Here is an 18,850-nt window from a genome sequence, read left to right on the forward strand (position 1 = left end):
ACTCACTATTTGTATTTCAAATCCAGAAGTTATCAGCAACTTTTATTTAAAAAGAGTTTTTTGTCAGCATTGCGATTCTCTTTGTACACATTACACTCTTTAATAGACGTATTCACGTTTAAACACAATTTAAACAACAACATATTATTAAATGCATTACTTCTATATAATTATATATTAAGTTGCTCAAGCAAGTGGTAAAATATTTTACCATGTAGCCTACTTATATTAAAATCGCATAGCCTACATTTTAAATTAAAACTTAAAATTGACAAAAACAGCAGACCTACCCTTTCTTTTGCATAATTTAAATCTTTATACAATAAATCTTGCATGTCACAAAGAACGTGTTTCCACCTCCACGAATGAGACGAGTGTGTTCATTATGTTGACTTGTTGAAGTAAATATTTTCCCTTGATTTACGCCGGTCTTAACGTCTCAGCATTGCGATGCTCTTTGTGCGCATGTAGGCTACACTCTATAATAGACGTATGCACGTTTAAACACAATTTAAACAACGTCAGCCTATTATTCAATGCATTACTTCTACTTATATTAAGTTGCTCAAGCAAGTGTTCAAATATTTAACCATGTACTTATATTAAATCGCAAACAAAAACAGCCGACTCTCATGCCTTTTCTTTTTCATTAAAATTTTAATACAATAAATCTTGCATGTCACAAAGAACTTGTTTTTCCACCTCCACGAATGAGACGAGTGTTGTTCATTATGTCGCCTTGTTGAGGTCAATTGTAGCTTTCGTTGCTTTACCCCGGTCTTAAAGTGAAAAAAAGTAGTATTTAATTAAATACATTTATGGTGAGATTACTACATTTTATTTAATTAATCGCATTTATAGTGAAATTACTACATCTTCAGGTCAATATGTGTTCATTTTGACCACGAAACATGCGCTGTCACTTTAATTCAGCGCGTGCAGCACATGTGCAGCACAGCAGAAATAGACTCGGTGCGGAAACGATTGCTGCACTGCTGTATACGCACCGCACCTGGAACGGATCGACGGACCGCAGCCGCGTGCAGTGTGTAAGCTCTAACATGGGTACGGAAAAAAATACGCACCGCATACGCACTGCAAACGGAGTATGTATGAAACGGGCGTCAGACTCTACAGGCCTCAGTTATCATGTTAAATAGTAAAGTTTATGACAGTACAATTAGAAAAAGACTGGACAAGTATGGCATGTTTGGAAGGGTTGCCAAGAGAAAGCCTCTTCTCTCTAAAAGGACAATGGCAGCACGGCTTAGGTTTGCAAATGTGTATCTGAACAAACCACAAGACGTCTGGAACAATGTCGTTTGGACAGACGAGACCAAAGTGGAGATGTTTGGCCATAATGCACATCAGCGACACGTTTGGCGAACAGCAAACACAGCATATCAGCACTAACACCTCATACCAACTGTTCATGACAGTGATGGAGGGAGGATTTGGGCTTGTTTTGCAGCCACAGGACCCTGGAACCTTGCAATCATTGAGTCGACCATGAACTCCTCTGTGTGCCAAAGTATTATTGAGTCAAATGTGAGTCCATCTGTCCGACAGCTAAAGCTTGGCCGATATGCAACAGGACAATGACCTCAAGCTCACCAGCAAATCTACAACAGAATAGCTGAAAAAGAAAAGAATCAAGGAGTTGCACTGGCCCAGTCAAGAGTCTAGACCTCAGCCTGATTAAAATGCTGTGGCGCGACCTTTAGAGAGATGTGTATAAACAGATGCCCACAACCCTCAATGAACTGAAGCAACATTGTAAAGAAGAGCGGGCCAAAATTCCTCCAGAACAATGTGAGAGACTAATGCAGTCATATAGAAAATGATTACTTCAAGTTATTGCTGCTAAAAGTGTCTCTACAAGCAACTGAATCATAGGGTGTACTTAGTTTGTCACACATTGCTTCTCCATTTTAGCTTTATTTTTGTTAAATAAGTAATGACACGGTGTAATATATCATGCGTTGTGGTTCATCTGAGGTTGTATTTACCTCATGTTTAGACCTGCTAAAAGCCACATGATTTTTATTATGTCCTGATACATAAAACCATAGAATTCAAAAGGTTGTACTTTCTTTTTTCACGTGACTGTGTATATATGTATATATATGTATGTATGAATTAAAATGAGATATAAAATAATAATAAACATTTACTGATAATTAATAATATTAAATGTTTGTTTATTTATTTATTTTTGGGCATGAGTGGTTCACAAATGCCCAGGTGTCCTGAGAAAGAGTGCATCTGACATTTATCTGACCCTACAAAAATTTAGATGCAAAGCATGAGAAGAGATAAACCCTCTAAACTTTTAAAAAACAGCTTGGAAGGACAAACTAGAGCGGTTTGTTAATGAGGGGAAATGTTCATCCTGCAGTAGTCTGTCTCTTTTAGTTAATCCAATCCTCTGATTTGGTTGGGCTGTAAATGCTGGATATTTAGGTCACCTGACAAATCTCTTTCTGGATACCTGTGTACCTTGATTTACATCTTTCTTGATTCCTCCCTTTTTATATTCCACTCAACTCCAGTCTCTTGTCTCCTTGGTTATAATATGCTACTATCTACTTAAAGAACAGTCAGGGTTTTTTTTTTTTTTTTTTTACACTTGTTCACATTTTCAGTAAAATATGTTTACAAAGGATATATGAATATACAAAAAGTTTCACTGAGATTACATTTCAGTGAATAACAACTTAAATTTAAGTCTGTCTCTCACATAGACAAATTGTAGGACTTGGAATTTAACAAATGAACTACTAACATGAGACTTGCTGTTGTTTTTGAGCTTGATATTATAAATCACTTTTTGCATTTGTTATATTAACCACTTAACCACCCTACATACTTGGCATTGTAAATTAAGAATATTGTTGTCTCTTTGACGCTTTTTTGCTTCTTTTAAGGCACTTTGGATACATAAATGTAAAAGAGCAGCATGAACATTAAGCTAAACTTCTCCATTTGTGACCCTGGACCACAAAACCAGTCACATGGGTCAATTTTTTGAAATTGAGATTTATACATCACCTGAAAGCTGAATAAATAGGCTTTCCATTGATGTATGGTTTTTATGATAGGGCAATATATGGCCGAGATACAAATATTAGAAAATCTGAAATCTGAGGGTTGAAAAAAGTCGAAACACTGAGAAAATCGCCTTTAAAGTTGTCCATTTATGTTCGCGATTGTGCTGCATTCACTCACAAAAATAAATATTTTATATATTTACGGTAGGAAATTTACAAAATATCTTCATGGAAAATATCTTTAATATCCTAATGATTTTCTGCGATAATTTTGATCCATACAATGTATTGTTGGCTATTGCCACAAATATACCCATGCGACATGTGACTGGCTTTGTGATCCAGGGTCACATTATTGTTCCAGGGAAGAAAGAAAGTCATATAAATTTCGAATGACACAAGGGTGAGTAAATGATGACAGACTTTTCATATTTCTGAACAGCTTATTCATATTAATTTCACAGCTTTCAGAACGGACAGTTATTATAGTCTTAATAAAAATGAAATGTCACACTCACGCCATGACAATGACACTGAAATCCAGCCAGTTCCATGGGTCTCGGAGGAAGGTGAAGGGCTCTATGCAGAACCCTCTGGCCAAGATCTTAATCAGAGACTCGAATGTGTAAATGCCAGTGAATGTATACCTGAAAGAATACCAGAGAAAACATGAACTATTTACGGTGAGCTGTTACTAGTCACTACTAACTGGATTTTTTTTAAAGGGGACCTATTAAGTCTTGATTTTGTTTAGAATAGGTTTTCATGCTTTAATGTAAAAAAAAATAAAAACAGCTTATATCTTCCCAGTCTGTCAGTAACGCTCTGTTTAGTTCCTGTCTCTATGAAGCCCCTCCTTCTGAAAAGCATAATGTGCTCTGATTGGTTGGTTGGACCAGTGTGTTGTGATTGGTCATCTGCTTTGAGCAAGAAATGCCCCTCCCCTTTCCATAACCGCGAGTTTCAACACACTATTAACTAACTCAACCAGACCTCGTCCCTTTATTCTGTGCATGCCTTGGGCTGGATTATTGTGGCATTTTTGTTCCCGGAAGAAAACTAAAGACTACAATGGAGGCGTTTCAGGGAATACAGAAACAGAGAATAACTCCCGCTGTGCTTTGTAACTTTGCAAAACTTTTTCACGCTCAAACAGAAACATTACAGACTAAAGACTAAAAAAAAAGTAAAAAAAATAAAGCATAATAGGACCCCTTTAAACATATATAACATTCACACAGTTATTATTTTGATGCAAGTGGTGAATTGTTAACATGCTGCATGCTCAGATTCAATCTCTTAAAATATATTCCATGCATGCATATGATGTTTTATTTGAGCTGGGTCACCGTGGCTTTGTATTAGAGAATCTAGAGGCATAATCAGTGAATATGGAAACTCCGGTCATCTGTTAAAATCTAGGTCAGGGCTTAGACACCGGAAACCTGCGCTACACAGCTTTAGCTTAAATTGAACTGTCATGGAAATGTGGCATTCCTGATGCTGCAGGCAGAATGGCGACAGCAGGCTTATGAAGATGCAACTCTTACCAATGTGGTTATCAGGACCCTAGCAAAGCAATTAAATTAAGATGAAAACTCTTTTTAGCATTTCGATACACATTCTGAAGCACTTATGCAGGGTTTCTGCAGGTCTTAAAAGGTCTTAACTTTCCCTTACACAAATTAAGGCCTTAAAAATGTCTTAAATAGAGCAGAAAGTCTCAAATTCATAAAGTTATGGCATTCAATTTAGCATGCATTGCAAAAAAAGAATATCTTCCTCAGTATGTTTGTCCTGTTTTCCAAAACAAATATCTAAAAATCTTTGGCATTTACTTGAGATGCAAGTGTAAAATTAAGTCTTGAAAAATGTAACAGAATGAAGTTAGTTTATGCTTATACTTCCCTTTGAATTAAGTTGATTTGTTTTTGAGCCCATTGGCAGATATTTGTTCTTGTTTTAAGCAAAAATACTTAATTTTGATCAATTTCACAGAACACAAGATTTCATATTTTATTTCATTTTTAATCTTGGTCTTAAAAAGGTCTTGAAAAAGTCTTAAATGTCCCCTTATAAAACCTACAGAATCCCATAACGTTATATTCTTGTGTATTACAGTCAGTCAACATGAAATTAATGTAAATTGATTTCTCATTAAATATCCTATTTCACTCAGAAATGCATCATTTTAGAAGTAAAATGGGTTGTGACCTTAAAATACATATGTGCAAATAAATTAAATATGCAGCTGTTTTTAGAGTTTAAAACTGTGATCAAATAAGAATATCTATAGAGATAACTAAAAACAGTAGTAAAATACAAAATGTTTACTGTAGTTATATATATACTGTAATATATATGTTTAAACATTTAAAAACAGTCAACAGAATAAAGGTGTTGCTTACTCTAGGTATTTGGTCCACAGCGGAGGATCCGACATCGCCATGAAGCTGCAGTTTGTCAAAATTGTGCACATGATGAACAAGCTAAACAAAGTGAACAAGTTAAGGAAATGAGCAGCAGTTAAGGGTTGTGCACTATCAGGGGCGTAATTTGTGGGGGGGTTGGGAGGGATATAACCCCCCCAATATTTAAATCTATGCATTACAACCCCCCCAATATTTATACCATGATCACATGAAAAGGAGGTATCAGGAGGCATACCCAAACTTCAACCCCCCCAATGTTCAAACCAAATCTACGCCCTTGTGCACTATACATAACTGAACTGAGAATGCCATTCAAATTAAATTCCTAAAATTGAATTAAGGTGGCAAGCAGGATGCAGAAAAGTCATTTGAACTTGGATTCAATATTACCGTATATCATATTATATATACATGTATAATAGACCCTATACTGACTTAGCTACTGAAAGAGATGCTTCCAGAGGTCATAGATCCTCTTCTTAATATCATTAACTCATCTTTTCCATTAGGATTCGTACCAAAAAAAAATTAAGCTGGCTATTATTAAATCGCTTATTAGAAAAATGCAACTTGATCCTGCAGAATTAGTCAATTACAGGCCGATCTCGAATCTACCCTTTCTGTCAAAGATACTAGAATAGGTAGTATCCTCATAACTATGTTCCTTTTTTAGAAAGAAATGGTATCTGCGAGGATTTACAGTCAGGATTTAGACCGTATCATAGTACTGAGACAGCTATCTTTAGAGTTACAAATGATTTGCTCTTATCATCCGATCTTGTTTGTATCTCTCTATTAGTGTTACTGGATCTTAGTATTTGATACCATCGACCACAACATTCTTTTGAATAGACTCGAAAATTATGTTGGCATTAGTGGAATTGCATTGGCATTGTTCAAATCATACTTATCTGACCGTTATCAGTTTGTAGCAATAAATGAAGTGGATCACATGTTCAGTATGGAGTACCACAAGGCTCAGTACTAGGACTGTTGCTGTTTATTACACATGCTACCCTTGGGAGATATCATAAGGAAGCATGGCATTGGCTTTCACTGTTGCACTGATGATACTCAGCTCTATATTTCTTCGCGCCCAGATGAAACTTACCAATTCACAAAATTAACAGAATGCATAGCTGATATAAAAAAAACTGGATGACTAGTAATTTACCTCTTAATTCTGAAAAAACCTCAGCACATAATAAATTAGATTCTGTGATGGATGTTCTTTCAAGTCTTCGTCGTCGGTTAGGAACCTGGGTGTGCTCTTTGATACCAATCTTTCATTTGAAAGCCATGTTTCTAGCATCTGTAAAACCACATTCTTCCATCTTAAAAATATATCTAAATTACGACATATGCTCTCAATGACAAATGCGGAACGGTTAGTTCATGCATTCATGACCTCAAGGCTAGATTATACAGTATTAAGACTCTTATGGGTGGTTGCCCTGCACGCTTAATAAACAAACTACAGCTGGTCCAAAACGCAGCAGCTAGAGTTCTTACCAGAACCAGGAAGTATGACCATATTAGCCCGGTTCTGTCAACACTGCATTGGCTTCCTATTAAACACTGTATACATTTTAAAATCTTGCTAATTACTTTCAAAGCACTAAATGGTTTAGATCGCCAGTACTTGAGCGAGCTCTTAACCCATTATAGTCCTTCATATCTATTACGATCTCAAAATTCTGGCCAGTTGATAATACCTATAAAATCAAAATCAACTGCAGGCGGTAGATCCTTTTCCTACTACAAACGTTTTTTTTCCACCCTCTGTATAGATAAAAACGTCATCAAAATGATTCCCATTCACACGGATCCTTTCGGACACTTTCTAAAGAAAGTACGTGTACCATATTTGGTTTTTGTGCAAACAAAAACCATATTAATATTTTAAGTAACCCTAACCCTAACCATAACATTTCAATATTTTTAAAAATCCATGACATGAAGTAAGTTGCATCGTAGGCCAAACTACACAGTATATGAGGACTTTGCTGATCTAAGGTGTACGTCATGTCAAGTTGCTATCCTGTAATATTCATGATGTCATTTATGCTTATCCTAACTGGAAATATGAAAGGATTTCACCCTAGTGATTGGCAAGCAGCTGTTCCTTTACTCTGTTTTCTGTTTTATGGATCTGAGGTTTTAATAGAGCCTGAACATGGACACAGAGGGATTTTCAGAGCCTGTGGCATTTGAGGATAAAACAAGATATAGCTGGCCCTGTCTGAACTGTCCAGCCAGAGGAGATGCTGCGTCACGTGTGGCATAGTATAGTGTTTAAACTAAATGTGGGTCATTCTACAAATTATTCTAAAGTCTTGCTTGTATCTAGAACATTTTGTATTGATGTTCCTAATAACAGTAACTCAGTATATTTTACATCATATTATCAGAATTTTTGAAAACTTTTTTGTTTGTACATTTCTGAGCATGAAAATATAGAAAGGCTGGCATAGAATAAAGCCGCTTTTCCACCGTTGGGTTCTAAGAACAGTAAGGAACAGTTATGGTTATATTTCCACGTGAGCCTGGTTCGGTTGTCTGATGCCTGGCTGCCAGTTTCTCTGTAGCTGTCCAAATAACGCTATTTGAGTGAAGTAAACACAAGTTAAAAACAGAAATATCTGTTCATCCTCCATAACACGGTCGCTATTTACATCTCATATCGTCTGTAAACTCTTGCGTTATAAAGGCAACTACTGGCGTATTTGTATTACATTCAAAGAACTCTGTTATCTGTCCCACAATGGAAAATGAAACCATATCTGTTAAACCATATCTGAAAAGTATAGCCTGTAACAAACTGATAATGTTGTGAAATTCAGATAAAATATTTTTACAAAACAGCATTTTTAGTGTCAGTAATGTTATGGCAAAAAAATATATACATTTTTTATTTATAGATATTTTTGTCAATACAAACAAGTTAATTCAGACAAATTCAGATGAATTAAATTCAAATTCAGATTAATTAAATATTTTTACAAAATAGTATTTTTTTAGTCTCAGTAATGTTATGGTAAAAATAATAAATAATTAGATTATTTTGTCAATTCAAACAGGGTAGTGATAAATAAATAAACATTTTATCTTTTTTTGAAATTAGGTAAAATATCAATATATAATTTGATTAATATAAAGTATTCGAATTTTTGCAATAGCAAGCCGTTGGTAAAATGTGATTTAATTTTTTTTATAAAAACTATATATATATATAAAATTCAGATTAATTTATGTATATTTTGTATCAATACAAACAAGTTAATGGTTAGTTATGGTAAAAAAAAAGAAAAAAAGAATAATAATTAGATTTTTTTTTTTTTCAATAAAAATAAAAAAAAACTACAATTATTTATTGTGACCTTGTTTGAAATTAGGTAAAATATCAATATATTAATTAATTAGTAAAGTAGTAGCATTTTTGTATTAATATTATTATAATGTTTTTAATAATGATGAGTTTAATAAATAAATAAAAAGATACAGTAAATGTTACCGTAGAAATGTAGAATGTAATATATGTGTATTCTGGTAAAGCATGATGACAGTAACCTGGAGTGGCATTGTGATACAGTCTGTATGTCCCTTTCTCTTTAAAATATTAATGGTTTTAACTGTTTTAACACAGAAACAACTGGAAACCTGCGTGCATCGTGACCGCGGACACTCAAACATCTGTGCATGCAGCTGTCACATGATGCCAAATCACTGCGCTCTTATTTCATTTGGGGAATTAGAAGAGGAATATCAGCGGATTTGGTTGGCGATGCCAGGGAAGAACATTACAGAGCTGTTTCAGGGATGAGACCAAATCCAATAGAACTCTGATGGTAAATATTTCAGATTCGGCTCACAATGTGAGCAGCTGGATATCATTTTGCTGTTGGTCCAGATTTTTGGCTTTTGATGCCTTTTGATAATATCCTCATTAGTTTCAGAGGCCAAATGGGAAAAACCAAACCACTTTAAATTCTGTTTCTACGTTTTCTGATAATGTAAGTGGTGTTTGCCCGTGCAAAAATCACCAGCATGATACTACGATGTCTTGGATGGTTGCCAATGCACTATGCTCTATGATATTTGGGGTCAATTTTTTTTTTTTTTTTGCATGTTGCTTTGTGGTTGTTAGGAAGTTCTAGGTTATTTACTGGCCCAAGTCAAAATAGCCTGCCACCCAACTCTAGTTTCTCATACATACCTTTTTGAATGGCGCTTTTGGAAAGCAGATTTATATGGTTATAAAATACCTCGCAAATGAAAAAAGAAATCAGTGCAGCTGTGTTTCTAGAGAAGCTTGTGGTCTTAAGGTCTGATATCTGCGCAAGTTACTAAACACAAATCAGAAGCACGGCTATAAACAGACCAAATCTCTGTGTAATTCTCCAAGCAAGTAAACATGCACACATATAGAGAAACGTTCAGTGGAAGGATATGAATGGACTAGAATTCGTATGGAGATTCTTCTAATGCAGTGAAACGGGCTGAATATGTAGAGTGCAGATGTGGCACTGAAGCGGAAGATGGCTTTTCCCTTGTTTACTACTATAAAAGTCTGTGAAAAGAGAAAAAAGAAGAGAAACAGTCAGTCTGAACAGATGAAATGTCACTATTCTGCATCTAAAGATACATAATGTTCAAAGGTTTGTTGTCAGAATGATTTATTTTTGAAATATTAATACTTTTATTCAGCAAGGAAACGATAAATTGATCAAAAGTTTTAAGACATTCATAATGTGAAAATGTTAAGTGTAAATGTAAATAATGTTAAATCATTCTTTTGACCTTTCTATTCTTAAAAAAAACCATAATATTAAGCATTCAACTGTTTTAAACATTGATAATAATCAGAAATGGTTCTTTAGCAGCAAATCAGCATATTAGAATGATTTCTGAAGGATCATGTGACACTGAAGACTGGACTATGCTCAAAAAGTAAATAAAATAATAAATTAACTACTGCATAAATATTATTTAGAACCATAAAATCCCCTAAAGATACACATATTAAATAAAAAACATTATCAAACTAAAAAATTGTACAATAATTTAATTGAAATTATAATAATAATAAAAATCTGTCATTTTTGACCACCATGTGAAGAGCACCAGAGGGTTAAAATGTAATTATGTTTCACAATACCACTATTTTTAGAAAAGACAATTGATTAAATAGATATATAAACTAAATGTTCAGCTAATATTTCATCAGATGTATCACAATATACCAGTGACCAAATTGGCCAATAATAGATAATCACTCTCTGTAATAGTTTATTCTGATTGGTCTTCTGCTGTCAATTATGTTTATGACTGTATAATGGGTTGTTAGTGAAAACTATGTAAATTTAAGAGGTTGTTTTATCATATAGAAATGCAGAATTGATTAAATTCTCAATTATGTGTCAGATCAGATGTTTCTCCTAATATTCATCTGAAAGAAATTAGTCAATCGTTAACATATAGTAATAGTAGAGCGCTGTAAATAAATGTGGACAGCAGCTTGATCATTTGATTGCAGACTTTATCTTGGCAAATCTGAGCACAGTTTGAGACATTATCTATTCTGAAAGGCTCTGTGTACACCTGGTATTAAGATGCGTTTCGGTCGATCGGATTATAAGTGGACAATGCTAAATACAGGTGTGAACAGGGTCTAAAACATTTTGAGCTTGTCCACTTTCAACCACTTCCAGAGGTAGTTGAAAACGCATTGACCGGATTCGCTTTAGTAGTGTAAACGCTCATGTGATTTAATGTGTTTGAACAGAAACAAAAGACCGTCTACTATCCGTCTACTGACCTAATGCGTAAATATTATGGGAAGCACTCTAGCCAGACGGGATTTAAACTAGACCAAAGTTTGGTTTCGAAGATGAAAAATGTACCAAGCACAATGTTCTCTCATCATTCCTGATTTCTAATATCTTGCGGCTATCATAGAAAATTGCGTGAGCTTATTTTGTCCATTAGATCGAAAGATCTGAAAAAGTCCACACATTTACCCGCCCATAGACCCTCTCCTCGAAGAAATCAGGACAGAAGTGGTTGAAAGTGGACAAAAGACACGGATTAAAACACCAGGTGTAAACGGGAATGTGTCTCCCTCGTCTACTTGTGATCCGATCGACCCAATACACATCTTAATACCAGCTGTAAACAGGGCCAAAGAGACAAAAAGTTAGAGGGTCCTGTTTTTCAGGAGATGTAGGAAATGTTCTTCATTTTCTCTCCAGTTAATCTCATTGCTTTCCAGGAGAAACCAGAGCAGAACCAAGAGGGTGATTTCAAGGTAGATGATCCAGAAAAAAACAGAAAATGTTTTTCCACAGCTTTTAAAAATGCACAAGTACATATCTCGAAGACAAAAGCATTACATGCACTTCTATAAATACATCTGTTTATTCATGGACTGTGGCGATATTCAACTAAAAACACGAACTTCACATCCATTAGGCCTCATGTAGGCTACAGCACTTAGTCTTTTTTTAAGATGCACTAAAACATCTCGAAGGCCACTTGTAACCTCAGACTGACTCACCCTCTGATTCTTGAAGTAGAAAGGGTCGATGTCCTCCAGCGGGACTCCGACCAGTCCTGCAGGGATATCACCAAAGATCCGAGGAAGCCCCTTCCCGGCCTCCAGGTCAGCACGGGGTTTGGGCTCCTCCGTGTACCCGGGGTCCGCCTTGTAATCCTTCGTGTTCTTCGTCCGCTCTTCGCTGATCCTCTGCTCGATGGCCGCCAGAGACTCACGAGTGTACGGTCGCAAGCCATCAGGACCCGCTGGTAAGAGCATGGTCGCCATCTTTTCATCCTGATCGTCCTGTACTACAAGTTACTCAAAGCTATAGATGGAGTCGGCCATGAGACAGAGAGAAAAATAGAGTTAGAAAGTCACTCTATGAGCTTGTTGTTTTGCAGTTTACAGCAGAATGACTGTGTGTTGAGTCCCTCTGGAGTCACCTGATGTACTCAAGGGCATGATGGGGATTCCTCAGGGATTTTTATGCTCAGGGGACGTACCAGGGATCCCGTGTATCATCTAAATTCCCAGTTCATACACCCTAAAGGTTTCAAATAGGAGGTGCCAAAGAAGGACCATTTCTTATTACTCATTTCTTAAGTAGAGTTTAAAAGCCTTGCTGTAATGTTGTGTAGTCAATTAAGAGAAGGTACACCACCATCTTACTCCAACGTAAGTGACTTGAAGGCACCTGAAGTCATAAACACGACTTCCCACCTCGTTAAGATGAACTTCCCACTCTCAGAAAAAAAAGGTACAAAATCTGTCACTGGTACTCATTGAAAAAGTACTAATACTTTTATTATCATAATATTATCACTTTAGATAATATTATGTTCCTTTAAGATACTAATATGCACCCTTCAGGGGTAAATGAGGTACAAAAGCGTACCTATTGAAAAAGGTACCACCCCAATGACAGCTCTTGTACCTTTTTTCTGTGAGTGCCATGTGGCTCTTCTGCTAAGACATCTGTGTGAACTTGAGAACTGACTTTACGCATTAAAAATCACCAAAACACCAGCTGATTCAAACACACTGAGCAAAAATAATGAAGGAAAGTAAAGTGAAAAGCACCTGCAACATTTTAGACATGCAGATATATACACTTGATCTGATATTTTATTATCTATTTCAGACATTTTTTGAACCCCTTTTGACCTAAAATATTTTCTTGAAGTACCACCTGAGATTTTAAGGTAATGTTTTAACACATTTGCATGTTTACGGTTCTCTGAAGTCAGTTGAAGTCAGAAGTCAGTCCTGTAATATTGACCCTGTAATAGGGTGAATCTCTCTAAGAACATGTATAGATCATATTTTATATGTATGAATAAGAAATTATATTTTACACAGAGAATTTGTTCTTTGCCGCTCTCAATACTGTAATGCACACATATCTTTCATTGAATTTATAATTCTCATTCTCCTCCTCCATGATGATTCTCATTGTATTATTACTGTAATGCAGTAATTAAAATCATCCTGTCTGAACACAATACACTACTGTTCAAACGTTTGGGGTTGGTAAGATTTTTTTAATGCTTTTAAAAAGGAAAGAAAAAGTCTCTTCTGCTCACCAAGACTGCATTTATTTGATAAAAAATACAGTAAAATCATCAGTAATATTGTGAAATATTATTACAATTTAAAAGAACTGTATTCTGTTTGAATATATTTTTAAATGTTATTTATTTCTGTGATCAAAGCTGAATTTTCAGCATCATTACTCCAGTCTTCAGTGTCACATGATCCTTCAGAAATCGTTCTAAAATGATTTGCCGCTCAAGAAATATACAGTATGTAAGACGTTTACATGTGCTCATGAAAGCATCTATTTCGTTCAATGACACTTGAAATAAATGCTTATACAATGTTCAGGATAATGCTGAAAGAGCCATTCTGTACTGTAATGCCATTGTGTCATGCAAAGAAAAGGGATTAATTAAAACTATAGTCCCACATGTTCAGATCTATAGTCTCAAAAATGCTTTAAATCAAACTATTATAACTGTATAATTGTAATCTGTCGACATGATGCTGGTTAATTGCAGAGCTTGAGCAAACATATCCACATCCTTATGATCAGATGCTTTATAAACTGCTGTTTTCTCACCGCTGTCATTTTTGTTGTGTGTTTATTTTGTTATTGACAAGAAAGCGCACAGCACATATTTGCATATTCATCTAAATGTCACTCTCAGCAGCGTGGACAGTGTCTGGATTTTCGTTAACAGTATATCGCTTCAAAAGTATTCCCAACTTCTTTTTACTACTAAGCAAAGAACCAAAAAGAAATGACGTGTTACGTGAGCACGAGCAGTAAGTTGCTGGCTGCAGTTCACTTAACAGCCAGCGGTGTCACTAATAACAAGAGGTTCTGAATTCTACGTATAGCCCCTTTAAATGCAATTTTTGTGTTGCAATAACAAAAAAATTAAGTGCTTTAATTGTCATGAAAAAAGTAACAAAATGTATTTTATGCAGAAAGGAATACGATCTGGACATGTTCTTGACAGGTTTTCTTCCAAGCAGTTCATGGTGACTTTGTTTGAAAGTTACAGAAACATATTCCAGTAGTCATGTGTAAGATTCTCAAATCTTAAAGGGATAGTTCACTTTGAAATAAAATTTTGGTATGTTTTAGCTTACCTCAAGGGCATCCAAGATGTAGGTGTCTTTTTTTCCGCAGTAGTTTCAATTTTGATATTTTTAGGTCAAACCGTTCTTGTCTGTCAGTCATATAATGCAGGTCGATGGTCACTGTCTCAAAGAGCATGCACAGAGTCCAAATTAAAACAATTCCCCATCGTCCAAATTAAACAATTCCCCATCGTAAGTACACATTGATGGCCTAAGACACGAAACGAGTGGTTTGTGTGAGAAAACGAACAGTATTTATTCCTGCGAAACCGTAGCCAATGCGACATCTAGTGTATATATCTATACCCGCCCGCGCTCTCAGATCACTTGGACGTGGCTGTGTTCAAGAGGTAAAAACGATATAAATACTGTTCGTTTTCTCACACAAACCACTCGTTTCGTGTCTTGGGCCATCAATGTGTACTTACGATGGGGAATTGTTTAATTTGGACTCTGTGCATGCTCTTTGAGACAGTGACCATCGACCTGCATTATATGACTGACAGACAAGAACGGTTTGACCTAAAAATATCAAAATTGAAACTACTGCGGAAAAAAAGACACCTACATCTTGGATGCCCTTGAGGTAAGCTAAAACATACCAAAATTTTATTTCAAAGTGAACTATCCCTTTAAGCGATAATCAATTCCGTCTAGTGATTTCTTGTTCTAGTGTTTAGAAATTTGTGACTGAACCAGAGGCGGATTCATTCAGTACAGTCATACAGTATGTTGTATAAGGAATCATCCACTAAGTCCAGCGTGAAGAAAAGCTTATCCAGCCTTGACCTCCTCAACCTCCTGCTTCATCTCTCATCCTGAATGGAACATCAGACTAAATTGGTGTCAGACAGGGCATATATTAAAACTGATGACTAACAGGCCTAACCCGCTCTCATTTATAGCCTGTGCTTTTATTGCAGTTTAACTCAGCAGCTGGAGTGACGTGTTTCTGAAGATTAGTGCGTGGAGAAGGAAGTTCCTGTTCCTTCCCTGGCAGACATGTTTTAAATTCTTCACCGCCGACCAGAGCCAGAAACGTTATCTAACCCACAGCCTCAAAGTGGCTTACGGCGGCTTGATCTGACCCACAATTCTCAACTGTAGCAAATTACTCAGCTGTCAGTTTAGACGCACATTAATGTGGGACGTCACTTCTGTTGTGCTTCTTTTGTAAGAAAACAAGCAAAAGCATGTACCAACACGAGTCTCCAAGCTGGTCTGGTGCTGCTAGTCCAGATTAGCCTGTAAGAGGCCTGTTGAGGGCACCAACATGCTGGTTTTACAGTTTTTTAGGGGTTCAAGTGTGTAGCACTGAAAATCTATTATAATTGTTATAATTTGCAAGGATCAGCATTCTCCCCTAAAAGTGATCGGGCAGACCAAACCATTAGTCGTAGACACTGTAAACTTTAAGGGATGGTAGTCAAGTCAAGTCATCTTCATTTATATAGTGCTTTTAACAATGTAGATTGTTCCAAAGCGGCTTTACAGTGATACAAGGATAGTTTAAAGAGAGATTGTTTTGGCTTTATAGCAGTTCTTGAATAAAGTTATTTTCCAGCTAAAGTTCATTTGATTAATTCACTTCCGTCACAACGATCATTAGTTATTAACTTTGGGGCCGCTAACACGACACCGTTTTAACAGGAAACACACAGACTATAGCGAAGCTCTACACAGACTTTAAATGCGAAACCTGTATGGTCCCGTCTACAACGTCACCAAAGCTCGCCCCAATCGGCCTGATGATGGCGCTACAGCGATCAAAAGTCTGTAATGGCTCATAACTCCTAAACCGTTCTGTTTTGGATTTTTCCGAAAAAACTATTTTTGCGAACTAGCCCTATAGTTTTTTTGCCCGATTGGAACTAAACCAGTGCAGAAAGATTCTCTGGAGTCTGATTGTTGATAGTCATCAGCAAATTTGTGAACACAGAGCTCAAGGGAGTGTAAACAGTCAATGACTGTATTGTAACATCAGATTGATCAGATAAAGATCATTAGAAGGGAGACAGATGGCATCAAATACAGCATTTTACATTACAGTATGTATGCCATGTGATACTGTAAACAGATTACCATGGTAGAGACTGCCACAACTCCCTACAACATATATTGTACAGTGAAAACATTTACTGTATTGTCAGCAATTTTGGTGTGCAGAACCTCATGGCAGTTTCATAACTTCATCACACCTTTTGGTAACACACTAGATAGATACTATTACAAAAATTATGGAGTCAATTACATAAGTTAGGTAATGTAAGTGTGTTTGTGGCAACTGAAGCCTGTATTACTGTAATTAATTCAGCAACAAGGGTGATTTGAAACATGTATCTTGCATTGTTTGCTCTTGAATGAACTGAGTGTTAAAAGTACGAAACTGAAAGAAGATCATACTGTTGTGTTCCTGTGATTAAAGCAAATGTTCTCATTACATATTACAATAATAATGTGTTTGAAACAATGATTATGTGGACTGAAATGTGTATAACTGTAATGACAGCATGGGATCAGGTTTTGAAAGAATGACCAGCTGTGTTACAAGTGTGATCAGTTTGGATTAGTTTCAAGAGTTTTGAAAATGTATACCTTGTGAAAATAGTACTAAAGCGAATAAATAAAAAAACGGTAACACTTTATTTTACAGTGTCCTTGTTACATTACATGTACTTACCATAGTAATAACAGTAAATTATGCATAATTACATGCAACTAACCCTGAAACAAATCCTAATCCTACCCTAACCCTATATTAAGTACATGTAGTTGCTTAATATCACTCAGAACTTAAATATATAATTACACTGTAACAATGACACCTTAAAATAAAGTGTAACCAAAAAAACGGTAATACAGGCTACAGATGTGCCACATTAGAAAACTTGCATCACCTAACTTATGTAACTGAATCCATATTGTTTGTAATAGTATCTAGCCAGTGTGTTATCAAAAGGTGTGATGAAGTTATGACACGGCCATGGGGGTTTTGTGCTATAAAACAGTATATGCTGCCAATACAGTAAATGTTCTCACTGTATATGACTCAATCTATACTACTGTTTAATATATTCTGCCAGTCTCTACCATAGTTTTGTCTCTGTTTACAGTATCACATGGCATACTGTAAAATGCTGCTCTATGTTCACAAATTGCAAATCTCTCTGTCTCTCTCTCTCACTCACACACACACACACACACACACACACACACACACACACAAACACACTTTGAACATAGTAGTGGTTCTTATCTATAAATCACTTATGTAAAAAGAATTCATAACATTTGGTTACCATATCCGAAGTTGCACGTCTATAGAATCAATATCTATAGGTGTGCCAAATGATTTATTGATTAACCATTCAATTCAGTTGGATTAAATAACAGACAAATGTATTAAACTGAACGAGAAGAGATGCAAATCAGAAGTTTGACAGTAAGAGCTTTATGAAAGGAGGTTACTTTAAATGAAATATGCAATATAACATTATATTGAAACTTTAATTTCCTAACTGGGATTCATAAAGTACTACTACTACTACTTATACATGAAACATATAGATAAAAAACCTTATTTTGTGTAGTGAAAAGGTTTTTTGTATTATATTAATACAATTGAAAATATATGGAATGTTTGAAAAAAGTGCCCTTTTTATGATCTGTTGTGATATTAGTACTAAGAGTTTTCAATTGCTTGTGAAAATTGTGCCAAAGCAATTTAAAAAACTGTCAAATGAACTGAAGTGGTCGATGCCTAGCCTCACTCTGACCAAGTGTCGTATACAAAACGCAACAAAATACAGCAGTGTTCTCGATGGCTTTACTCCCAGAAGACAAAAAATGTGATTTCTGCATTACAAATGTGATTTCTGCATTACAAATGCCACCAAACATAATTGCAAACTTTACAAATTGAATTAAATTAAAGGGGTATTTATTTTAATTCAATTGTAAACGGCTCATAAACACTTGTTCACTAGTTAAAAAAAAAAATGAAATAACCTTTTAAACATGAAAGTTTTTTGGAATTATTTAAGACATATCTCCACATATAGAACCTTTTTGGCAAACAGGGTTCTTTAAAACTTAGTCGAGAACCCAAGAGTTCTAAATAGAACCCAATTCAACCTTTTTTTTCTAAGAGTGTGTTAGAGGATCATCGGTTCTCATTTAAAATA

General features: G+C 35.6%; 2 protein-coding genes across 3 annotated transcripts in view; both read right to left on the reverse strand.

The window, feature by feature from the left end:
- LOC309501021 (sodium channel protein type 5 subunit alpha-like) overlaps nt 1–5,529 on the reverse strand; it is a gene marked incomplete at its 5' end in the record, with an annotated part of 50,114 nt that extends 44,585 nt beyond the window's left edge. For both annotated transcript variants that reach the window (XM_082172919.1, XM_082172918.1), the window contains 2 exons: nt 3,569–3,697; nt 5,459–5,529. In XM_082172919.1, the coding sequence (XP_082029045.1) occupies nt 3,569–3,697; nt 5,459–5,529 (200 nt within the window). The remainder of the gene's footprint in view (nt 1–3,568; nt 3,698–5,458) is intronic.
- Nucleotides 5,530–7,626: 2,097 nt separating this feature from the next.
- LOC309500508 (sodium channel protein type 1 subunit alpha-like) lies at nt 7,627–12,553 on the reverse strand (the record flags this gene model as incomplete). Its single annotated transcript, XM_082172117.1, has 3 exons — nt 12,039–12,553; nt 9,905–10,052; nt 7,627–7,652 (listed from the first exon to the last, which is right to left on the reverse strand). The coding sequence occupies exons 1-3, from the start codon at nt 12,303–12,305 to the stop codon at nt 7,627–7,629; spliced, it is 441 nt and encodes a 146-aa protein (XP_082028243.1). The 5' UTR covers nt 12,306–12,553.
- Nucleotides 12,554–18,850: the final 6,297 nt, after the last annotated feature.

Source organism: Leuciscus leuciscus, assembly GCF_965113295.1.
Source record: "Leuciscus leuciscus genome assembly, chromosome: 6".
NCBI lineage: Eukaryota > Metazoa > Chordata > Actinopteri > Cypriniformes > Leuciscidae > Leuciscus > Leuciscus leuciscus.